At 42.9% G+C, this 26,342-nt stretch overlaps 1 protein-coding gene across 8 annotated transcripts in view; it reads right to left on the bottom strand.

Annotated features, from left to right (window-relative positions):
* The window catches only part of arhgef1 (Rho guanine nucleotide exchange factor 1), a 50,404-nt gene extending 24,297 nt beyond the window's left edge, over positions 1–26,107 (bottom strand). For 7 of the 8 annotated variants that reach the window (XM_012967441.3, XM_012967443.3, XM_004916244.4 and 4 more), the window contains exons 1-6: positions 7,108–7,264; positions 6,552–6,625; positions 4,161–4,232; positions 1,951–2,064; positions 1,707–1,805; positions 890–932 (exon numbers count right to left, since the gene is read on the bottom strand). In XM_012967441.3, the coding sequence (XP_012822895.3) occupies positions 890–932; positions 1,707–1,805; positions 1,951–2,064; positions 4,161–4,232; positions 6,552–6,625; positions 7,108–7,249 (544 nt within the window). In that variant the 5' untranslated portion in view covers positions 7,250–7,264. Of the gene's footprint in view, positions 1–889; positions 933–1,706; positions 1,806–1,950; positions 2,065–4,160; positions 4,233–6,551; positions 6,626–7,107; positions 7,265–25,825 lie in introns of those variants that run through there. The other variant, XM_012967446.3, reaches the window with a different exon arrangement.
* Between the last annotated feature and the right edge of the window lie 235 nt (positions 26,108–26,342).

Genomic DNA, 26,342 nt, shown 5'->3' with positions numbered 1-26,342 from the left:
CAAATGTTGGGCAGGCTTCAGCCCACAAGCAGGGGGCAGTGCAGAGGGACAAAGACACATATAGGCTGAGCTACAAATAGTGGGTAAGCTCTGACCTCTGCTATGCTGTTTCAGGAGTCAGAATGAGAGAAAAGAAAGAAACAAACAAATACTATTTTCAATAGTAATGGCATTTACAAAAAAACTTCAGAACCGTTAGAAATGTTTAATAAATATATCTTGAATTATGCAAAGATCAGTTTTTGAGTAGTGTTATCTTTTTCCCCTTAATTAAAAGTTAAGTACAAGCTCTACAAAAGCTGAAACTCCAAAATCTGCCTGTTCTGGCTTTATATGCTTTTTTTACTTGGTTCAACTTTAAATTGTAATGCATTATGGGTACTTTTCTGAGTATGTGGCATTTATCGGTTGCAGTACTCTGGCTGTACACTAGAGGCCCCCCGTCTCAAGCAGTAGGCCCGGAGACAGGAAAGCCGTGTAGCATTATATGAGTTTCTGCATCACGGCCTCAAAAGTCACACAAAGATTGTAATGTCAGTGTGTAAAGAGGAGCACAAAATAATGTACATACACACCAAGCACTTACACCAGGGAGCAGTAACACACCCCAGGCCAGATCTATATGGCAGGCAGGGGAAACTCACTTTCATTCTAGTTATTTTTATGCTTCTAGATTTTGAAACATGCCAGGAGTTGTAGTCCACTGTGGGATAGTTGCTAAAGCATAACTCTCTTCAGCCTTGAACACAGATAAGAGGACAGGGGATGCTAAGAGTGGCAGTGCACTTAACGGATGCATTGGTACTTTAGTGAATGGGAAAAGAAAAATCCCCATACAGGATGCTGGGTGCCTTTGTTTGTCCAATTACAGGAGAAGAATGCAACTTACCCAGTTCAAAGGATACGCTGTTTGGCACACTGACATGCAGTACCTGTAACAGAAGGCACAGTTACAGCACATTATGACAACTGCTGCAATGTAAAGGTGGCCATACACAGTGTGATACGCTCTTATGGGGACCTCAGTTATTGGGGGTATTGCCCAACGGGCATATCAGGCTAATTTGATCATTAGGCCCTAGGGCCAAACAATCTAAATTAAATGGTGGGTATACGAGCCGTCAGACCGAGGACCCAAATCAAACCTGCCCGATCGAGATCTGGCCTGAAGATCTTAGGCCAGATCTTAGACCAGATATCGGTTGGGTAGGCCCGTTGGGGGGGGGGGTTCCCATAAACGGGTAGATAAGCTACCATATCAGTCTGAAGGACCCACATCTGCAGTTGAAATGTGCTGTGTATGGCCACCTTAAATTGGGTAGAAACTCACAGCAGACAAAATTATTGCTTTCATTGTTCTACTTGACACTGACTAAATGAAGATGAACACAGATTGGTTCTTATTTTAATTTTCCCACTGATGATAAATAAGCCCCACTGATTTATATAGCATAGAAAGTTTAACTTATATGCCTAACTGCTCCAATCAGAGCTTTGCTTGCATTATCTAACCTGCAGTAGCTAAAAAAAAAAAACAAACTTATAAATGGTTGTTGTGGACAACTGGACTTAGTTCACCGTCACTACCATCTTACACCAGCCATGTTCATGGGGATTATGCAATGCAAAGTTATAATGGGCATACAAAAAGTGTCACTCAAACCCTGCGTGCCCCCCCCCCCCTCCCCTCCCATGCATATGCTTACCGCTCCTTTCATCAGAAATGTGTAGTGAAAATCCATGAAGACTTTCTTAAGCTCTTTGGCTGAAAGGTTCTTTAGCATCTCCGCATGCAGGAAACAGAGCTGAAGAGAAAAGAGAGATGCTGAGATACAGATGTGAGTCACAACTGCCTGCACTAAATGCCACCCCTCGGGGGAACATCCGCATCTGGCACCACATATAAATCAAATGTCCCACATTACCATTGCTTTTTCTGCCTCATCTTACCAGTGGGCTGGGGTCAAACTGAAGAACCACGTGCTGCAAGAACACCATAATGTAGGCCGGGTGTTCTTTCACTAGCTCAATGCTTCGGAAGTAACTGCTCTCATCAACCATATTCTGCAGAGAAAGCAAGAGAGAAAATGAGTAGGGCACACAGTGGGGTAAAAAGCAAAGAGACAACCAGTAAGACTCTGTAGGCTTGAAGCAGTGACATAGGGAGCTCATCTGAAGGCCAATTAGGTTGAGACTTGAGGATAACGCATATTTGCTTCTCAAGATACAAGTGATAGAATTACACGCAACCCAAACCTACAAAACTGTAATTAACACCCAAACCTAACCCGCAAAATGTTGCCATTGTAGGACCAGCCATTGTAGGCTCTGTATACTTCTTCTGCACACCCCTCTGGTTCCAAGACAGGGAATCTTCGGGATCGGTAGAGTGTACCCAACCTGAACCCACAATGGTTGCCCAAATTTCAACTTGAACCCGTCCAACCCATAGGTTTCGGGCCACCCTGCACATTGCTACAAGATACGTCTGAAAGCTGAGCCTAAAGCTGCCCATACGGGTACAGATAAAATCGTATAAAACTTTTTGGATCACCCTGATAATTTTCGTACCATGGCTATCAGTGGTTTAGTTGATTGGCCAGGTTAGAAAATTTGGTCGCATAACGATAACATCTGTGCATGTATTGTGTATCGGATGATATCCTTGGGGGACCTGCAATGAAAGTCACTTTCACACGATTGGTGTCTTCCAAGTATTTCCTGTTCAGAACATCCTCTGATTTGTATTTTTAGGGCTTCATCCTACAATTTCAGTCTGAATGTTAGTTTCAGATCATTGCATTTAAACGTACAACTGATATTTGAACATTCGTCGGAAGACGACTAAAATCTGAACGTTTAAGTCCAGCTTATCAGGTAAGCTGGAATTGGGACTAAGACCGGGGCAATGGCTGGGGTGCCCTAGATATTCTTGGAACTATAGCTGAATAACTGATACACCAATATTATCCTATATTTGCTCCTTGTTATTAGCTATGGGGGGGGCTTTAACTAAAGGTTGGAACCCCAGGCATAAATTTTTTTGCCAGGCATACATTTGCAGCGAATTTCCGCATTTTGCCATTGGCGAATTGTTTTGCAAAACTTCTGAAATAATTTGTGCCGTGTCACAACAGGTGCAGTTGCGTAAAGAAAAAAAAAAAAAAGGCACGGGCGCGTCAAAATGGGCGTGGGTGGCAAAAAAAAACAAAAAACAGCACAACAAAACATGTTTCGCAGATTTTTCGGCAAAGCAAAACAGGACATATTCGCTCATCACTACTAGTAACCCATAGCGACCAATCAAATGTTTTCTCATATCAGTTGAAGCAGACCAGTAAAGTGATCCAATTATTGGTTACAAAACCTCAGCAAATATTGTAGACAGTAACATATGTGGGGGGGGGGGGTGATTAATTTACAACTATTTACAGTAGAATAGGAGAGGAAATGATTTAGTCTTACTTTCACTCCCAAGGAGGGCATGAGTGAGACAACTACTAAATGCTCTAACTGCAAGTCTGACATTACAGTGCCCAGGATCTGGGAGGACATTTCTTTTAATTAAAAATTAAACAGAACCCAGTTTCCCTTGTACAGGAAAAAAAGGAGGTAAAAACAGGATGAGGGAGTTCGGAGATAACCAAGTAAGTCACACAATAAGGAGAGTGCGGGAGGGAAATGAGGCACAGGTGCATGAAGAGGTTCCATAGAAAACAGGAAGCTGCTACACAGGGGGCTTAATCAAGGGAAGTCGTATGAATGAATAAATGAGGCACAGAGAATGGGAAAGATGCCCTGTACTGGGTGCATCACAGAACTGCAAATCTAATAGGACACTGCTCCAACATAACAATTCTTGCATCCAATCAGATGACTGCTTAGGTTATTCTAACTGCAACTGACCAGTAAAAGCTAATGATTGATTGGCTGCTTTGGATAAGGGGACTCAAAAGCTTGGCAAACACACACAGAAAGATTCACTCATTTGGTGAGGGCTCAGGTCAACAGTCAAATCACAATGCAGGCCTGTGTGGTCCCATACATGTCCAGCTATAGGAAAACTGCCATCACTTGCACATAACCCTGCGTGTCGATACAGAATCACAACACAGCCCGGTCTACCAAAAATCTTGGCTTTCAATCTCAGATGCGCTTACCGGTTCAATGTCATTCTCAAAATCCTCATCCTCTGCTCCAATGATCGACATGGACCCCTTGGAGTACAAACCCTGTACAGATAGAGCCATAGTTAGGGGAAGTTCCAGCACACTCCAAAGAATGTGACATAAAAGAATTTATTTGACAGCAATACCAACACAGAAAAAAAACTGTGTTATGTAATAAAAGGCCCCAATTTTGCCCAGGAGCAGTAACTCATAGCAACCAATCAGTAGGTAGAATTTTCTACCCAAACAGCTTATTGGTTGCTACGGGTTACTGCTCCTGGGCAAACTTAGTGCCTTTTTTACCATATGTGGGTAAATGTATACTGCTGCTCATTAGCAGTAGCAATACTACTCCTCAGCCACTGGCGGCACCAAAATCTTTCCTCAGACACCAGAGCGCTCTTCTGCATTTCTGCAATTTACATAAATTGTGTTTTTTTCTAGTTACTAGATATTTGCAGTTTTTATACTAACTAATAATAATAATAATAATAAATACTAATGTAATAATTTGAAACCATGGTGCCGTATGCTGTTCACATGCTGTCCAACAGGTGGCGCAGTTTTTTTAAAAATATCTTTACAACTAGAAAATTATTAATGTACATTGCAAAAGTGCTCAGAAGAGCCCACTGAGCAATTGTGCATTACTTTGTTCTGAAGGTTTATATTTCCTTTATGCCAACGTATGAAAGTACTTTTGCGCTGGTACAATGATATAATACCTGGCAGTGTTGGTACCAGCCCTACAATAAGAGGCCAGGAACGGCTTCTGAGCAAGAAATGGAAAGAATGCAAAATAAACATAATTACTGTAAGCACTGCCTTCCAACAGGAAACTTCAACTACAGTTCAAATGTATCCCGACTGTGTGTTAAAGCTTTAATTATTGTATTTGATTCCCTGTAACAATTAATTGGTGCTTTTAATTTGTTTATTTTAGATTCCCTTCAGAAACAAGCAGGGCTGGAATAGAGCTGAGCAGAAAAGAAATGTGCCCTCTGGGCCCTTAATAAGAAGAGGGAGGGCCTAAGCTACGGTTTTCACCTAGCTTTTGTAATCTGCTCCTCAGGCTTCTAATGAACTACAATTCCCAGCATCCCATGACAAGGGAGGATATTAGTTGCAGTTTCAGCCTGGTATGCCTGCTCATACTCCTGCCTTACTTGGGGTTCCCACTCCTCTAAACTCCAGCCACAAGTATGAGGTAACTTAAGTAACCATTTGCTAAAATTGCTTGTTATTATCTCTTTCTTTCATCATTAGAGGAAGTGGGGTTTCTCCCATGAATCATGGTGCGTTTAGAATGCTAGAGAGGCGCAGCCCTGATGCAGCGCAGAGCAATTGTGTGCAGGTCACTCCGTGCTGCGCTTAACCCAAAATCACAATGCAAACAGGAAAAGCTATTATTTGCTCAGATATGCCTTGGCACAATGGGGAAGGCTGGGCAGGCTCTACGGCTGGGTAACCATGCTCTAATCACCTGGCATTGTTAGAAGGGAAATGTGAGATTTATCTCTCTTTTTGTTATTTTTTTTTCTTTTCAAGCTCTATTTGTTATTTTTATAACACACAGAGCATTCTAACATTTACTTCAGGAGGCTGTCTCTCACCGCCAGCTTGCGCCATAACAAGTGTGTGCCATGCTCTGCTGTGCCATGGCTATCAACTGATACAGGGTGTTCTGAGGTCATTAATTATGCCTCACACCAGGTAACCTTATAGGCCCAGTAAATTTGACAGCCATTTCCACTCCTCAATGATGGCTGCCAGGGACATGGGTCAGTGGGGGGGGGGGGGGTGGTAACATTCAGATGTAGCCATTCCCACTAAGCCTAACAGGAATTCCAGCTGTAGAAAAGCTGGGGGTTCACCTGCTGACATACATGAGTTTTAGTGTACCCTTAAAGTCACATGACAAAATATAATATATATATATATTTTTTTTTATTTATTTTTTTTTAAATGAGTATATGCAATTACGATTCAGCCCAGTATTAGGCTATAGCTTTTGTAGAAAATTCAATATTGGGCCAAATCCAACACAGTGCACCCCAAATGTTTATTCTGACGAGTGGGGGCTACCCTACTGTTTACTCTGACCATCACATATTCAAGAAGAGCAGACGTTTCTCAACGTGTTGGTGCAATGCCTATGTTATATGGCTTCTTACCAACCTGTTAAACAGTGTTTCACTCATCCCACTAAGATGCCTCTATATTCTCAGTATGAATTCTCTGCCCACTTCTCAATTGTTCTATAGGAATGTACCACATGGCACCAGTCAGTGAAATCCCCTACATACAAGGGGCATAAAGTGACATTCCAGTAGAATATTTTTCTGGGCCCTATCCACCTTGCAACCAAGCCACAGTACTCACCCCAAAATGGCCATCGTCCGGATCCATGCTTCTTATCTGGCAGACGAGGGGTTTGGGAGTAGTCTGGCAAAAACCTGAAACAAAAATAATATTGTGATTTGTTAAACTAGATTTACCAACGGGAGGGTCAGCACAGATATATGCTTTTCAGCCGGAGTGGCGCTGCCAACTGGCCGGTGCATTACGGGTATAAGTGGTAAATATAAAGTGTTATTTAAAAGGAATAGGAAGGCTTGTAGTGCTATTACTGTACAGTGGAACCTGCTTCAGGCTGGGTTCTACATTGCCGAGAACTGCTGATTGGACACGCTTCATCTGCCTCTATATAAGGAAATCTAACCTAGTTTAAATTTGCAAATAACTTTAAAAAACCCATGGAAACTTTTTAATGAAAGTACAAGGGAAACCTGCATAGAAATATATTTTCATATCATTCTTTAGACACGATATTATATTTGGGTTTGCATGGCCTTTAAGAGCAACAAACATAAGCCAGGCAGATAATATTGACCAGCTAAAAAGCTGAACAATGACTGCTGTTTTTCTGCTCTCATACCCAGTGAGTGAGACAATGGGAATCCCCTGCTCAGGTCGGCTGATGCATAAGTGATGCACAGACCAGGAGAAACCTGTGAGCCGTGCTTTTGGAATCCACAATAACTCATGCAGGAGGGTAAGAGGTAGACAGAGTGAGTCATGGCCAAGGGGGATGATTCCATGGAAGTGAATGGCCAGGGAGACAGGGAGTAAAGGAGGAGGGCAGGGCAGGGGGGTGGAAAGGAATCTCAGGTATGTGGCAGGACAAAAATCCCCCAGTGGTGACTCCTCCCATGGCTGTTGTGCTGTGCCAGGGACAGGGGAGGGTCACTTGGGACAATATCATTCCCACTGACTCCCTCAGGCAAAATTTCTGCAGCTGTGGCCTAGTGGGAGCGTGCTATCTAGAATGTGCTGCTTTATAATTCCCGGCTGTTGTGCGCGCCGGTCCTGCAATACCTTTGTGTGCCACTGTCCTGCTACCCCATACAGAGCCAATGTTAATATGCCTAGGGCCCCAGTGCAAAGAAAGGAATCTAAAAAATGACACTGATCCAGGTCTGGACTGGGAGTCAAAATAGGCCCTGGCAGAAGTACACAGAGGCCCAAACAGCCCAATAAATAGTGACTGTCTATGGGGTCTTACAGCAGCCCCTCGGGCATTTGCCTGAATCCACAGATTGCCAGTCCAAGCCTGCCCTGATCAAATGACCAATTACTACAACGTGTAATTACTGTAACAACTAACAAGGGATTTATAACTCTGCCCCTCCAAAAACCACAATGAAGAATCCTAAGCTTTCCAATATACAGCCATCATACTTGCACCCACTCTGACCCCATCAGTTAAAGATGAAGGAAAGGTCTAATCACTGGGGGATTTTTTAAATTACTGCGCATGCGCTGGTCTCAGGTTTCCGAAGATAGATGAGGATCCCTTAGTCGTATGAATGCTGGGCCAATGCAGTTTTCTAACATGAATGCGGGCCCGGGGTATCAACCAGCGATTACAATCACTGGGGGGGGGGGGGGGTCAGTGTCACTCCTGTCATAACGTAAGGCGAGTACCTTGGCTCAAGCGGCAGAGAGCAGCTAGGTACCAGGGGAGGCAAAAAGCCACCGCTAGTAACTTTAAGAACTGTATTTCAAAACAGAAATTCGGCTCTTCTAGTGCAGAAAGCGCAATAGTCGCTACGACGTGGAAGTGGTAAGCGCAGAGCGGGTAAGGAGAGGTGGCTGCAGCCCAATAAACGCTGCTGGGCGCCTAACATTTGCCGCCTTCCAGTGACAGTAACTTTCCTTCTCCTTTTAAAATTATCACTGGTTTTAATTAAAATAAAAAGTAATTGCAATTGAAGGGAGTGTTGATATGGTTGTTTAAATTCTCTGTGCTGCTAATTCTGAAACCTGAAACAAAGTAGCCCATTAACAGGCCTGAAGCAGAACTGACAGAACCAAGGAATAATACTGGTTTAAGTAGCAATCTTATTGTTCAGAATTACAATTTTGGGAGGATGTCGTCATTAACAACTACCACCACGTGTAAACTATGCACTGGCCCGTATGCGGTGACACATTACGCACATTCTGCAGGGGGCCGCCAGATCCCAAAAAGCAGAAATTTACACCACCACTTAGCACTGGGCTTTTGCTGAGAAAAGCGTGCGTGAGCATCTGTATCCAAACACTGGCAGGGGACGGGCAGCCCTTCCTGTTTCAAACAATATAAAATAGCAAAGTGCAAAGTGATGCCCAATTTGCCTGCCCAATCGTTAATTATTTCCTTTGGTAGGAACAGAGAGTGCAACCACCGTAGGCAAAAACAAGCTGGGGGTCAGTAATAACATGACCCCATTCATTTTTTAGACAGACTTACAGGGGTAGTTAACACTTGAATTAAATTACAGTATGTTAGAGAATTGCTAAGAATTGCACAATATATATATATATATTTTTTTTTTTTTTTTTAAATTGGCCTTTTTTATGATTTTTAAATTATTTGCTTTCCTCTTATTCCTTTTCCTCTTAAGAATAAGTAAACTTTTTTTTTTTTTTTTTTCAATCTCTAAAATTACTATGTACAGCCCCTAGAATAACATACCTTTAACCCTGCATGCAGATTTATTTAGTCTTTCTATTATAAGCTGTTGAACTGCAGCTCTTTTACTGACTTGTCTAGCGTAAAGCTCCTCCCCTTCTGCTTTCTGAGCACTCCTTCTCTCTCTGACTATGATGACCTCAAACAGGTGCCTTCTGTGCACGCCTGATTGATTTTTAGTGGAGCAGAGGCAGTGAGCAAGCTGAATAGGCAGCTCTTTCAGGTCTTCATAGTCAGAGGAAGAACAAGTGCTCAGAATGCAAAAGGGGGTGGAGCTTCACGCTAGAGAAGGAAGTAACTAAAATAACTGCTATTCAGCTGCTTGTGATAGAGAAACAAAATAAATCTGCATGTAGGGAGAAATACATGTTATTCTGTGGCTGTACAACTAATTTTAGGGGATAAAGGGTTTACTTATCCTTTAAGCCTCTTTCCAGCTTTTTAAATGGGGGTCACTGACCCCAGTAGCCCAACAATGTTATTGTTACTTTTTATTACTCAATTAATACTTGTCTACTTTGGCCCTCTCCTATTGGTATCCCAGTTTCCTGTTCAATCTACTGCCTAGTTGGTAGGGTAAATTGAATCCTAGTACAAAGTTACAAAAAAACCCTGAAAAATAAAATAAAGATCTACAGCAAATTGGATAATACTGACATAGTACTAAAGTAACATTTTCCATAACATACACTGCAGACTTGGTCTCTTTACTCCATTTAGGAAGGAACCAAGAGAATTATTTTTTTGTGGATTTCAATCTCAGAAGAAAGCCTACAAAAATATACAATAATTCAACTGCTATGGAACAAGCCACATAAGTATGAGACACTACTCTATAGCAAGGTTTTCTCCATCCTACCTTGAGCTGCATCTCATTATTCCCATTACAATGCCAAATCTTATTAAGGCCCCTCCAGGTTGCAGTGATGTATTGTTCACATATTAGAATAATACAAGTAAAGGAACATTACAAAGCGCTGCGGAATATGTTGGCGCTTTATAAATAAATGTTAATAATAATAATAATAATAGTTTGGCCAGTTTTAGCAACCCATAGCAACTGATCACATCCATGCTTTCAAACAGCTGACCAATAAAGCCAATTGCTTGGTGTGGGTTACTAGATCTACAGCAAACATAGCACCTTTTATCCTATTACCCCAACATCATGACTCTTGTGACCCCATGCTTATTAGTTATAGCTGACTTGGCTTTGCCCAGTAATCATTTAGCTACTGCTTGTCTAACATTTAGAGTAATGAAACAAAACATCTGATTGGCTGGCATGGGCTTCTGGCCCAAATCACTACCTAGCCCCTCTAGAATATGACTCATGAACCATGACAGCTCTGTTGGGTTGTCACAGGAAGGAAAGGGACCAGTGTGCCAGGAAATAAATTTTCCTATTTAAATACAAAAGCTGACCGCACAGTTCTCAAAATAATCACTTTTCCCCCCCAATACTGCTCTATAGTATATACCCTTTTTCAATAAAACCTTAAAAAAAAAAACTTTACAGGGGGAGACCTGTTAAACATGGGACATCATTTGGGATCAGCACATGCATGAATTCAGCTCCAGTGCATGCATGTGTATGTATGTATGTGTGTATGTATGTGTGTATGTATGTATATATATATATATATACCCTGAGGAAGAGCATAGTTGGTGCTTGAAACGTTGGATTTTTTTCATTAATAAAAAAATTTTTTGTCTTCTAACTAAGCCCCTGTGTGTGCGGCTCACTGTCTTGCTTTATACATGTTTTTTGCAAGCACCCGGGGCAGTTGATTATTATTAGGGTGTGCTCTGTCTTTTTCTGAATATATATATACCCAAAAAATACAGCTCATCCCATGAATCAATCAAAACTAATTGGGTGCACGTAGGTGAGTGGCTTGTATTATATACCATACACATTACCCCAGTGTGTGTATATATATATATATATATATATATATATATATATATATATATATATATATATATATATATATATATATATATATATATTATATATATATATAGTTATTTATCTTATTGTCAGGGCTGACACCTGCATAATGGCCCCTGCTTTGTACCTCAGAGCTCCATTAGCACAACCTGATCATCAGTTTCTTTTTCTTTATTTTAGAGTTACATCACAGAGCATTAAAAAGGGGAAGTTTAACTTATTGAATGATGTCGACATTGATTTCTAAGAAAATGTCACATAAAAATGTCACATAGCTTTGCATTTAAAGGAGACATATCCTATAAAAATTATGAATGTACCAGTGAATTATACTCCTCTAGATATAGAAGGATTGTGCTAGAAAAGTTGTGTTTTGACTGATTTATTGAGAAATTCCCCCAAAACCCCACTAGCCCTGCCCATCTGTTCCACTTCCTGCTGGCTGAATTCTCTGGATGTGCTGAAGCCGGCGGCCCTCAGTACACTGCACTGTAGGATAGGAACCAATCAGCAGCTAGGCTGACCTGATAGGGAACTGAAGCCTGTCTGTGCTTGTGTGACTGCAGGGTTGTGATTGGCTCTCCCCCTCCTACTGTGCTTCTGGCAGGGACCGTTAGAACACGCCCACTCTTCATTTCAAACTCAGACAGAGAAGTGGGCCAATAAAGGGGCCATTGTTACAGATAGTATTAATTTTTAGCACAAAGTGAAACCAGCACCATATATTATTCATAATTGCCTACAAAATTAGGGTTTTTACCATTTATCCAATATGTCTCCCTTAACAGCCAGTTGCTAGGGTTTGATTAGCCTAGCTACCAGCCAGCTGTTGGTAAAGCACAAATAGTAAAGGGCTCAGCACAAATATATGCAATAAAATGAATAAAAAAAAAAAGGTGGATAATGATCAAATAAGAGCTTTTCGTTCCCATTGAAGAGCATCTTAGAACAGATTAATCTATGTGCAGGTTGACAAACTGTCTGTGTTTAACCTTAACGCATCCCCTCCCAACCCAGACCTGCCCAATTGCCATCACTTACTTACAGGCCTGCCCATCATTTTGATGTCACAGAGGAGGTGGGGCAGGAGCAAGTGTAAAAATGAAAGATAGCCAGGAGGAGGAACACCAGAGGGTCATGAGCAAAGTCAGCCCAAACCCACCTGAGGCCCCAGATACCATAAGTTTCAGGCCAACCCCTGCAGCACTAAAGTCTATCCTTTCCTTTTGAGAAAAAGTAGCGAACTGGCTCACTGACCCACTGTATTAAATAAGCCAATAATAACAGTGAAAATACTGCAATGGGATTTCCACAAGTTGTTAAACTTCAACTCACAGCATGTTTGCACAACAAGGTCATGATTTTATTTACATGACACAGAAAATGAAACATACAGTGGTGTGAAAAACTATTTGCCCCCTTCCTGATTTCTTATTCTTTTGCATGTTTGTCACACTTAAATGTTTGTCACACTTAAATGTTTCTGCTCATCAAAAACTATTAGTCAAAGATAACATAATTGAACACAAAATGCAGTTTTTAAATGAAGGTTTACGTTATTAAGGGAGAAAAAAAACTCGAAATCTACATGGCCCTGTGTGAAAAAGTGATTGCCCCCCTTGTTAAAAAATAACTTAACTGTGGTTTATCACACCTGAGTTCAATTTCTGTAGTCACCCCCAGGCCTGATTACTGCCACACCTGTTTCAATCAAGAAATCACTTAAATAGGAGCTACCGGACACAGAGAAGTAGACCAAAAGCACCTCAAAAGCTAGACATCATGCCAAGATCCAAAGAAATTCAGGAACAAATGAGAACAAAAGTAATTGAGATCTATCAGTCTGGTAAAGGTTATAAAGCCATTTCTAAAGCTTTGGGACTCCAGCGAACCACAGTGAGAGCCATTATCCACAAATGGCAAAAACATGGAACAGTGGTGAACCTTCCCAGAAATGGCCGGCCAACCAAAATTACCCCAAGAGCGCAGAGACAACTCATCCGAGAGGCCACAAAAGACCCCAGGACAACATCTAAAGAACTGCAGGCCTCACTTGCCTCAATTAAGGTCAGTGTTCACGACTCCACCATAAGAAAGAGACTGGGCAAAAACGGCCTGCATGGCAGATTTCCAAGGCGCAAACCACTTTTAAGCAAAAAGAACATTAAGGCTCGTCTCAATTTTGCTAAAAAACATCTCAATGATTGCCAAGACTTTTGGGAAAATATCTTGTGGACCGACGAGACAAAAGTTGAACTTTTTGGAAGGTGCGTGTCCCGTTACATCTGGCGTAAAAGTAACACAGCATTTCAGAAAAAGAACATCATACCAACAGTAAAATATGGTGGCAGTAGTGTGATGGTCTGGGGTTGTTTTGCTGCTTCAGGACCTGGAAGGCTTGCTGTGATAGATGGAACCATGAATTCTACTGTCTACCAAAAAATCCTGAAGGAGAATGTCCGGCCATCTGTTCGTCAACTCAAGCTGAAGCGATCTTGGGTGCTGCAGCAGGACAATGACCCAAAACACACCAGCAAATCCACCTCTGAATGGCTGAAGAAAAACAAAATGAAGACTTTGGAGTGGCCTAGTCAAAGTCCTGACCTGAATCCTATTGAGATGTTGTGGCATGACCTTAAAAAGGCGGTTCATGCTAGAAAACCCTCAAATAAAGCTGAATTACAACAATTCTGCAAAGATGAGTGGGCCAAAATTCCTCCAGAGCACTGTAAAAGACTCGTTGCAAGTTATCGCAAACGCTTGATTGCAGTTATTGCTGCTAAGGGTGGCCCAACCAGTTATTAGGTTCAGGGGGCAATTACTTTTTCACACAGGGCCATGTAGGTTTGGATTTTTTTTCTCCCTAAATAATAAAAACCCTCATTTAAAAACTGCATTTTGTGTTTACTTGTGTTATCTTTGACTAATAGTTAAATGTGTTTGATGATCAGAAATATTTTGTGTGACAAACATGCAAAAGAATAAGAAATCAGGAAGGGGGCAAATAGTTTTTCACACCACTGTAATTGTCTGTATATTTATTACTACAAAAACTAGAGTTAGCCAGCAGGACCGGGGGAGTTTATTTATGCTGCATCTGCAAGGCATTTAGCATACAGGTTGCTGGCAGCCACAGACAAACAGCAGCAGCCAGGGCTTCTCCCATACAAAGGTTTTAAAGGGAATGTAATCCCAAAAAGACAATTTTATGTAAAAAAAAAAAAAAAAAAAAAGTAATAACGGTGTTCAATGGTTTAAAAATTATTTGCCAGTGTAACTGCTGTGGAAAGCAGTATCTGTCTGAACTGCTGGGTCTGACTAATGAAACAATGTAGAATGCTTCATTACACATCCATTAGCTGGCTACATTGCTCTGGAAGTCAAAACCACCAGGACAAAGAAAAGAAAGGGACAAGTACATTTACAAGTAACTTAAAAATCATTGACGATTTAATGAAGGTGGAGGGGGGAATCATCATTTGTATAATGTGTGGGACTGCAAACAAAAATAAACAGGAAGTAAGTAGCGCCCAGAAAACTGCATCCTACAAGAAAAAGGTTCTATGACATAAGTGTGAAGGTGACACAGTAGGTGTGGAAGCCACAGACTATTTTGCATCAAGGTTGAAGTACATTACTATCCGGCCTTTACAGTAGAAGCAATGCATCATCCTGGAGGCATGGGGGAAGCTGCAGAGGAACCGTGCACCTACGGAACCAACCTACAAAGTTTAGCATTAGACTGGCATTTATGCACATCCTGCCGAGAGTGCGTGGGAGTTTTGCAGGTCACCAGCTGGAGATAAAGACTAAATACCCAGGTATTTGCCCTGCCTCCACCAGACTCTCAATTAGAGCCCCTATGTCTGCATTCTCCATGCCCCCCCCCCTACCCTGCCTGGCAGGCTGCCAAAAATTACTCATACATTTCAACAGCACAAACACAGCCATAGCAACATTACTTCACAAGTGTGATGGAGTGCCAGGGAGGGAGGATGGCGCTACAGCATTAAGGCCGAACCCAACAACTGACACTTTGGAAAGCATTTTATGGGTGGACAGAATAACACTGAGAGGCTGGCAACATGGGGAACAAGGGGAAAAAAACAGATAAAATGCACTTGGAAATCTATAACCCTAGAGGGAAATAAAATTGCAGGTGAAGCAATGCCAGTCACCAGGTTTATTTTACCTTGAAGGTAAAGGGGTTGTAACATAGCAGGAGGACTACAGCTGTGAAAAGGAATCTTGCACCGAGCAGCCATTAAAAAGTGGAGCTATAGTGGCCCTTCGGGAGCTCATAAGATCCCCATGTCTGGACATGGAGCCTAATCAGATACAAACAAATGAGATCATAACTGTTAGGCCTAAGCCACATGGGGCTTATTCTCATACAGTGAGTGAACGCAGGCCTAGAATCAGCCTCTATGCTTCAAACAGTCTTTCCGGTTGCAAGCACCCGGAGCCACTGCATTGGCCTGGGTGCAGGCATACGGAACAGGTTTTGGCACCAAAATCCACTTCGTGTGCCTGCACTTGGGGTTACACAATGGCTCCGGGTGCAGGCACATGGAAAGGTTGTTTGGAGCGTAGGGACTGATTCTTGGCCTGTGTTTATCCACAGGCCAAGAATGAGCCCTGTGTGACTACAGTCTTAAGCTACAGCCACACAGGGTGCAGGCAGAGAAACTGCCCTTCGATTCAATCTGCATCCAGAGACACTTTGTCAGCACTGGTGCAGAGGGAAAGGACTTTGGCACCGACACACGCGAGTATGCATTTTGATGCCTAAACTTGCTCTGTACATCCGCACTCGGGCTATGCAGTGTCTCTGGTGCAGACAGATTATAAAGCAGATTGGAGCAGAGAAACTTTCCCGTGTAGCAGGCACCTTTAAGCTGGCCATACATGCACCGATACTATCATACGAAACCTCGTTTCGTACGATATTCGGTGCGTGTATGGCAAGTCGGCGAGTCGACCGATATCGCAGGAAGCTGCCGATATCGGTCGACTCGCCGATCGGGCCAGTTAAAAGATTTGATCGGGCGCCATAGAAGGCGCCTAACCAAAATCTGCCTTCAGCGCTGAATCGGCAGAAGGAGGTAGAAATCCTATTGTTTCTACCTCCTTATCTGCCTGTTTCAGCCCTGAAGGTTAGTGGCGGATCTCACGATCGCAGATCGCCACGTGTGTGGCCACCTTTAGAATATCAAACAAGAATCCTCCCAGCATCCCCTATGAAGTGACAGACTAAGGAGCAAGCAGTCCCCAAGAGCGGAAACTTGCCCCTACAGAACTGAATGGATTCTATAACCTCGAGTACAGCCTTTATGGGCTTCCTATTGGTACAGAGTACAAAGTTTTCCGGCTCGCTTGCTCTCTCCACTTATAGCCAAGAAACAGACCTTTGATCAGTTTAATGGGCAACTTAACCCACCTAAATACAGGTTAACACACAAAGAGCCACACATGCTACACAGCAGCAGTGTGACAGTGCTTGTTACAGATCTGAGCGAATGTATAAATGAAAGAACAGAACAGCACACTATTACACACAATGCACAGCACTTACAGCTAAATACAGGGCCCCCAGTGGGTCTCTGCCCCACAATGACACACTCACAAACTGCTAGACATAATAAACACAATGTGCATGAAGGAACATGTAACTGTAGCACCGACAGGCACCTAGGAAGGAAATGGGAGGGGGGGATCACTTTAATTAAAGGGGCAATCGCCTTAACTTAAATGCAGCTTGTGCTTGAAGTTTGTTGTTTCAAAAAAAAAAATAAATAAATAAAAAAAAAATATTTTCATTATAAACAACCACCAGCTCCATTAATCTGCATTAAACGGGTGGTTCACCTTTGAATTAACGTTTAGCATGATGCAGACAGTGATACAAGTTGCAACTGGTCTTTTTATGGAAGATTTAGCATTTTGCTTGACAGCTCTCCAGTTTGGAATTTTAGCAGCTCTCTAGTTGCTAGGGTCCAATTTACCCTGGCAACCAGGCAATGGTTTGAATGAGAGACTGGGAGATGAATAGGAGAGGGTCTAAATAGATATATTTGGAATAAATAGTAACAATAACAATAAAATTGTAGCCTCACAGAGGCAAGTTTCTTGACCCCCAGTGACCCCCATTTGAAGTCAGAAAAAAAAGTTTTGTTAATAATAGTAAATAGCCCCTTAGAGAAGAGGTAGAGAGGTTTTTCTTTGCAATTAAATGTGTTTTTCTTATGAACATGAATGGGTGCTGTGTACACACACACCTACACTGTTATATAAATGTATCCCCAGGGAATACTGTTCCCTACACCTAGATGGAAATCCTACCACATATCCATTAACCTGGCATAATAAAATGCTTACTCACAACTGTCCCTAGAGGCAACAACAAAACCTATTGTGTGTGTGTGTGTTGGGAACACAATGCACTCACAGGAAAGTGAATTCATGGGAACAAAGAGCCATAGCAGGGGCACAATCTTACACTGGGCATACACAAATAGATGTGCTTGTCCAATTTGACCACCCACATGTTTGACCAAATCAGGCTTGTCCAATCATATGGCCCTGGGCCAATGATTGGCTCATAATAGGAAACCAGGGAAGGCCACTGGGAGAGGACAGCAGCTGCAATCCTCACCCAGTTCTCAAACCTGCCAGGCAAGACTGCAGTATCAAACTCATACATGGGCAAATAAGCTGCTGATATGGGGTGGAGAAGCTTAGTCAGCTGCCAACATCAGCCCATGTATGGCCAGCCTTAGGCACATTCACACAGGACAGGCTGTTGGCTACAGATAACCACACACACACACATAAGTGACAATGCATTCCCCATGTTTCCCCTTTGCCTGCCAGCAGCTTGTACTCACACACACAGACACACACAGAACTACACAAGTGTGACAAGCAGTCACACATACAGAAGCACACCCACACTGTATCCCACAGCCAAGCACATTTGCTTTTTATTATGGTTCTTTATAGCACCATCATATTCAAAACATACAAACTCCAAGCACAGAGTCCAAGTGTTTATTATCCATGTTACTATTACACACACACCCTTTGCCAGCGACACCCATGAGCCTCTTCTTTTCAGCACCTTTCTATTGTGCCTTTCTTGCAGGTGGGTTAGTCGTTCATTCTTTGTCCTGACCTTAAAGGAGAAGGAAAGGCTAAATCTCTGGGTGTGCCAAATGTTAATAACCCCCCCCAGTGATTGTAATTGCTTACCTGAAACCCCCTGCTGGTGCTCCTGTTAGGAGAAAACTGCACTGGCCGGGGGTAATGCAGGCAAGAGATTCCTTCTCCTTTTGACGACATACTGCCACCCGCACATGCACATTTGAGTGAAGAGACAACTTTTTTGCTAAAGTTCAGCTTTTTACTTTACTGCATGAAGATCGAAGGAGGAAGAGGATCTCTTCATCGCAAACACCCCCGGCCGGTGCAGTTTTCGCCTAACAGAAGCCTTGGCCGGGGGTTTCAGGTAAGCGATTGCAATCACTGGGGGTGCCTAAAGGTCCCCATACAAGGGCCGATTCTAGCTGCCGATATCAGTCCCTTAGACCGATTCAGCAGCTAATTGGCCCGTGTATGGGCACTACCGATATCTGACCTGAAATCGGCCAGATATCGATCGGGCAGGTTAAAAAATCTAGTCGGATCGGGGACCGCATCGGCTCGTTGATGCGGTCCCCAGTCTGACTTTGCCTATACCCGTCATTATAATTTGATCATTTGTCCCCAGGGCCAATTAGCCTGGACTCTCCCGATATCGTCCACCCGTAGGTGGGGGATATCGGGAGAAGATCCACTCACTTGACAACATTGCCAAGCGAGTGGATCTGAAGGTGTATGGGCACCTTAACATTGGTGCCTCCTTTAGGATAAAGGTATGGTTGCCACTGTTATTGGGCCCAGTAACAAGACAAATGGGAGAACTCCCATCTCCTTTATACACACAGAGCTGGGAAGTGCAAATACAAGAGTCTATTTACAAATGCACATAAGATGTTCCCCGTGCATACACACTCGCCGCTCCCCTGTGCACTCGTATTTATATACACACATGCACACAGCCATGCAGGTGAAACTTTTCCTCTGTGACTTAGAATAAACTTAGAGGGGGGGGGACAGTTACTCTAAAGAGTAAAGCCGGTACCTTTGTATGTTATTTTAGGGTCCCGAGCCCCTCCTGCTTTGACCCCCGCCCTGAATACACAGTCTGTCAGAGCACAAACCCCTCTCAGTGTCTCTGAAGGAAAAAGGAAGGGGGGGAAAGGTAATTTAAGATGCCCAAACTGCCAATCCAGCCAAAGGCTGGTGGAAAAGGGGAACACCCAGGCTTGCATCACCGCCGACAAGCAGCCAGCTCACAAAACAGCCATTCTATAGCCCTGACAGGAGGCCGCTGCCACTACAGAGCTCCAGTGTTGGACAGCAAAGCAGTGATCACATCATCTGGACACAACCCAGCGTGCGAGTGCCTCATTGCACTTACAGGCACAAGCCTGCCCCTGAGTGGGTACCAATGCCAGAGTGGCAGAATGACAGAAACAGCGCCCACTCTGATTCATTCACAAACATTTCCCATCAGTGCGACCCATATACACCCATCCTGAGTGGTTTTTTAAGCTCACACAAAGGCACCTCTGAGAGAGATCTTGCACAGGTTCCATAAAGGAACAGAGTCATCAGAATCTTTGTGCCACCCCAGAAGGAGAGGGCTTAGGAAATAAAAGCATATAGCTGTGGTCTGTACTCGCACGGGGGAGTATATTTCCTGGTAGCCGTGTGGCTATGTCTTCTTTCTTTTTTCCAAAACCAACAGCACTGTCATCAGTCAGAATAGAGTTTATTGGGTCTCGAAAATCTTGGACCCTTCAGATAACAAACACGGGGGTTTCTATTGTTTATATCAACAAAGAAAGGAAGGCACTGAAAAGGTGACATTATGGAGTGAGCGCACAATAGTCAGCAGGGGACATTACAGGATAAAGCTGGGCATGAACATAAGATCAGCTTGGGTCTAATAGCCCAATTATAGATTGGATCATAATGAGGCACAAAAGAGACCCATCAGCAAAGGAATTCATTAAAGGGGTTGCTCACCTTTCAATTAACTTTTAGTATGATAGCATTTTCAATGGCAGAAAAAAAAATAACAAAAACCAATTACAAGTTTCCCTTCAAAAAAAGCCCCTTGAACTGTCATGGTGAAGAACAAAACGAAAACATACAAAGCAAACTAAACCTGGGCACATACAGCAATGCAGCCCGAGGGGTAGAGAGGGGTGGCGTTTTTATAACAAGATGCAGTCATTCTTGGATAGAACTTTCTACAGAACACTCTATCTAAATGGTCATAACCCTTTAAGAGCAAAGTGGTGACCTACTTGAAGAAAAGACGAAGATGAAGCGAGGAGGGTGCTGGAAAGTGAAAGTGACTTATTTATCTTCGTTCGCTTGTTTCACCACTTCCTTTCTTCCTGCCCTCTCTTCCGTCCACAGAACATCCTTCTTATATAGAGCAATAGGGCATAAAAGGGGCAAAACATAAGGGCAAAACCTACAGAGCCAGTATGTGCCCCATACCCAACATGAATAAGCCAATAACTGGCCCCTGTGCTGTGTTACTTAGGGCTGATTAGATATTATGGACCAGTTCCATTTATACCAGCTGTTGGCAATGGAGCCTTGGCACAACTCTCCATGTTTATCTCTCATTAGGCAAATAGAAGGGAAAGGGGAAATTGCACAATGTGTAGATTGTCAGCTCCCTCGGGACGTGCTCTCTATCTGCCTCTGAAGGTCAGTTTGTTAATAGTGTTTCTTTTTCTCTATAGGGAAAGTGTCAGCACCCTGGACAAATCAGATGTTGTTGCTTGAACTAAGGCCTGTTAGTTGTTGTTAGACTATAATATTGATACAGTGTGTTAATGTGCCCATCTTACTCTACTACACACTGATCTTGCCATCTACAACTCAGTCAGCAAAGAAGGGCACACAGTATTGGTCACTATTTTGCACAAAAATGAATTAAAATAGGAGCCGCCAGATATCAGTTTGGCTCTCTAGGGCCCATTGTACAAAGGGTGCTTATGAGCCCTTTTGTGACTTAAAGATGATCCAGAAAAGATGCCAGAAATGACAGGCCTGGTACAGCTGCACTGTCAGTTGCCCCCACACGGCTGCCACAACAGCTGTTTTACAGCAACACTGCTAATCCAGGCTTAAACCTGCGGGGGCAAATGACATGGCACGCAGGGTGAGATTTTTGTCTATTTGAAGCTCTGAATGAGGCCTATTGCTCTTACATGTCATTGTTCCAACACCACAATTTAACTAAATATATATTGTCTATGCCAACTCCTAGCATGAAGGATCAGAATCCTTTGCACCCAGCGCCCAAAAGTGACAAAAGTGAATTTAACCGTGCAGCATGCAGAATTGCCTCCCAGCACACAAAGTTTTCCTGACAAAAACAACTACTTATTTACTTATATTTATGTATATATACATTTTTCTAAGTAATAGAAACCTATATACGTTGCTTCATTTAGCACACAATTATGAGGCAGCTGAAGAGTAGAGGAACTTAACTAAGCAACTGTTTTCACATAATGAAATAAAATGTATTTTTAAGCAGTATTCCTATATGCATTCATTACACATTTTCCACGGTTATTGTAAAAGCAGTATCTATGTCACTGCTTATAATCTTGCACTGCTGGTTCTGACAACTGAAATAATGTAGACTTGGAAGAGTACTGGCTGTTGCAACATTGTTTTAAGGGATAAATAGGCACTGTTTTTGATAGCAATTTAATTTACACATACGAATAAAATGATAGGAAACACGTAATGAATGTATGTTGAGTTGCTGCACAGACTGATATTTTCTTTCATTATGCAATGAGTGGCTTATGGAAATCCAGACTTCAGCTCTATATAGCTGCTGCTGAACTGCAACTCCCATTTACATGCCAACCAGTGGATCACTAATAAATGAAAGCCATGCTGTTGCAAATCTACTGGCTGCTTCTAAGGAAAACTGCACACAGGACGGTTTGTTGCCCACGTGACATTGTGGCAATATGTTAAATACCAGTGTCTCACCTCTTGTAATGCACACCTTTGCACTATTAGCTGGAGGATCACAAGAGACCCCAAGTCACATTGACCACGGCAGCACCCTTGCCTTAAGTATTATATGACTTTAGGCAATGTACAGCAGTTTCCCATGCTGCATCTGCCAGGCAGCAATGTGCCCCAAGGCAGAAGTATCTGGCCAAGCGGAAGAAAAGACATCACTTCTGCTCCTGCAGTGCAAAGGAATGTGAATGAACCTGCAGAATCCCAGCCTAAGAATGTGCCAGGAGCAGAGTGGCATGGCTGGTATTCTTACTTGTATAGCAGGGGATCAGCCCAATCACCCACAAAAAGCTAACAGTGTTAGCTCATCTGCACTGCTGCCCACTGGCACTCTTCCATGCGCCAGACTACATTCCAGGTATAATTATACCATTTTTCCATTGGGGGAGGGGCTAACAATGGCAGGGAGGAGTCATATTTGCATTGTTGTTTAGTCAAAGGTAAGTCAATTAAAAAATGGCAGAACTTTCCATATCTGTTCTCTTTCCCCCTATTAGTAAAATGTGCACTATTTATCTTTTGTACTGGTCAGCTGACATCATTCACCTAATATCGTACAGGGCACCAAAGAGGCAATCCTGGGGCAACTGGGCCATGCCATGTGTGGGCACCCATTATTCTCAATATACAGCTTTCCATCTGTTATTCTACTATATCTCCCAGCATCCCTTGACAGGCTTTAATTCATATAGCCCCATCTCTAACACCACCATCTCTCTTCATGACTTTATACACACACTATCCCCATCTTTGGCACCAGTTTTTACCTATTATACCAACTATCCCATTCACAACCTCTTTACCTGACACCATTTTACTCTATTATACACACTAATCCTGTTACACTTCATATAAAAAAAGAAGATAGAATTTACAATGTATAACTGGTTGGCAACTATATATCAACTGACAACTATGTATCAGAGCTCCAAAAGGCAATGTCCCATAGACAGCAATGGAGAAGAGATTTTCTTCCTCTACCGCTGCTAAATAAACCTTTATAGTCTCGGGTGCTGGGATTTTGCTAACAATCAGTTTAGTTGGCCTTTATACAACATTACACAGCTTATTATGAGATGGTTTAAAATGTATAGAACGTGCCATTAAGCCTCCACATAAATGAGGGGTGGATGCAGGATGACAACCGGGAAAGAAGTACAGAATGTTCCACTGGAAAAATATATAATAGCCCTCTGCCCCAATTAGGCCTTTTCCAGAGGAGAAATCTGAGCTGATGGTCCTTAAGGAATAATTTAACCAAATTAGCCTGTACTGTTTCTCCTCCCTCCTTAAAGGGTAAATAAACCCCATTCACTCCAACAAAACACATTGCCTTAGAAATTTCTGAGCAATGACTTCTATTTCTCTACCAATTTTTCTTTATTCTTTATATTGGAAACTGTCATTCAGTTTCTTGTCAGGGTAAGCCACACTTCAATGAAACAGTGCCCACTAGTGGCCAAACAAATCATTAAACAGCATCTGACTTTTTTTTATATATATATATATTTATAAAAATCCAATCAGTATTAAGTCCCTTTTAGAAATCATTTGATATAAAGCAGCTGTTCCTGATAATATCCCAGACTCAAAGAGTTAAACAAATTCCCCAAACTGTAGAGGACAATGGAAAGCAGCTGGGCAGCTCCACTTAAGTCCAAGGGCTGTGGGAGACAGAACAGGAAGAAGACTGCAGCAAGTACAGGGTCAAGGGGATACAGGCCAGTATATAGAAATATACATCATGTGTGCCTACTTTTGAAGTACAACTCCCTGCACCCACTGGGCTTAGAGAATGCACCTTGAGAGCAGCAGAGTGAAACAAGACAGACTTCTCAGTAAATAAATGGAGATGCGCTGATACCATGTAGGAAGTAGGGGAGGGTTAAATAGATGGTATCATAGAAGGCTGAGAGATTGGTACAGAGGAAGTGACAGAAACTAAAGCAGAACTGCTATTTACTGGCAGCAGGTGAAAAAAAGAGCAGAAAAAAAGTATTCTATTAAGCAGTGAACAATATGAGTAATTAAACTGCAACTCCCATCAACCTCTAAAAGCCAAATTGCACAAGAACTCCCAGCATCCCCAAGAATTCTGGGATTTGTAGTTCAACAGACTGAGTGTCTGCAGCTCGGCTTCTCAGTCGTACAAAACATTGTGTCAACCAGGTTAGGGATACTTAAATACTGAAATGTCATCCTATGATACCCACACAGACTTGTCTTCCTTCATTCTATCACCCATGCAAACACAAACACTTCTACCCCATAAGATCAATATGATACGAACACAGATTTTTAGCACCCGATACCAAATCAGACACTACTACCACAATTAGTTCACCCACATTGCAATGATACCAACACTTCTCCCCCATAGGGTCACCATAATACCAACACAGACTGTCTCCCCCTATTAGATCACTATCACCCTAATACCAACAAACACACTCATCACCCCATAAGATTACTATAATAACAACAAAGACTCATTAGCCTCCTAGAACCCTGATTCCAAAGTAGACATTTTTGTCCCTTTTAGATCAACCATTTTGCATCCTAATTTGAAAACAAACTTTCCCCCTATTAGATCATCCATCTTGCACCCTGATTCCAAAACAGACGCTCATTCCCCTTATCAGATCACCCATCTAGCACCCTGATTCCAAAACAGACGCTCATTCCCCTTATCAGATCATCCATCTTGCACCCTGATTCCAAAACAGACGCTCATTCCCCTTATCAGATCACCCATCTAGCACCCTGATTCCAAAACAGACGCTCATTCCCCTTATCAGATCACCCATCTAGCACCCTGATTCCAAAACAGACACTTATTACCCCTATCAGATCACCCATCTAGTACCCTGATTCCAAAACAGACACTTATTACCCCTATCAGATCACCCATCTAGCACCCCGATTCCAAAGCAGACACTTATTCCCCTTATCAGATCACCCATCTATCACCCTGATTCCAAAACAGACGCTTATTCCCCTTATCAGATCACCCATCTAGCACCCTGATTCCAAAACAGACACTTATTACCCCTATCAGATCACCCATCTAGCACCCTGATTCCAAAACAGACACTTATTACCCCTTTCAGATCACCCATCTAGCACCCTGATTCCAAAGCAGACACTTATTCCCCTTATCAGATCACCCATCTTGCACCCTGATTCCAAAACAGACACTTATCTTCCTGTTAGATCACCCAAATAGCCAACACCGACTCTTCTGTCCCATTAAATCACCAAGAAGTCAGGGCTGGATTACAAAAAAATATGTATTCCCCCACCATGCTCAGTAACTATCGTAACTAGTATAACTATAGTAACTAGTATAACTGTTTGTACATAAAGAAGGCAGCCATTCCTGCAGCCAGAGTCCCACCACCCCAGGGCTTGCAGCTAACAAGGGGCCACTCCACCTCTCCAGCCGGGGGGGGGGATCCTGGTGGGCACAGCGCTTACACTGCGCTTACCCAGCGCTTCCCCTGCTCTTACCTCCTGCCCGTACGAGGGACTCCCGGCAGCTCACAGCAGCTGATTGCACATTGGGGGGCCGGGGGGGATCATGTGGGTGTGTGAATGGGGCAGGAGAGTTGTCACCAGCAGAAAGTAGTGCGGGAGGGGGAGACAGGAAGGGCTGTGCGAGCGGGGGGAGGGGAGAGACGAGGGGAGGGAACAAGCAAGGGGGAGGGAAAGGCTGACACAGACTGGAAGGGGGCGGACTGACAGAACCAGCCAGACTGGGGAGGGAGGCACTGGGTGGAATTGGGCACTGCTGCACCTAATGCCGATAGGCAGGAGAGTCATCTACTTACATAGGTGTAAATGGGCTTTGCTGCAGCCAATCAGGCTCTTGATTTCATTAGTCTGCGCGCTACAGCCAGCAAAGCTACTTCCTGATTGGTCTTAAAGACTTATGCGGAGGTCCAACTTTGCACCAGAGTTAGTTGATGTAGTGTGCCTTTTAGGAATAAAGTCATTAAGTGATACTGTATAGAAAAAGTGGAATCGC

The sequence above is a fragment of the Xenopus tropicalis genome, chromosome 7 (genome assembly GCF_000004195.4).
Source record: "Xenopus tropicalis strain Nigerian chromosome 7, UCB_Xtro_10.0, whole genome shotgun sequence".
NCBI lineage: Eukaryota > Metazoa > Chordata > Amphibia > Anura > Pipidae > Xenopus > Xenopus tropicalis.
The sequence above is the reverse complement of the archived record's forward strand: the minus strand, read 5'-3'. Positions and strand labels throughout refer to the sequence as shown.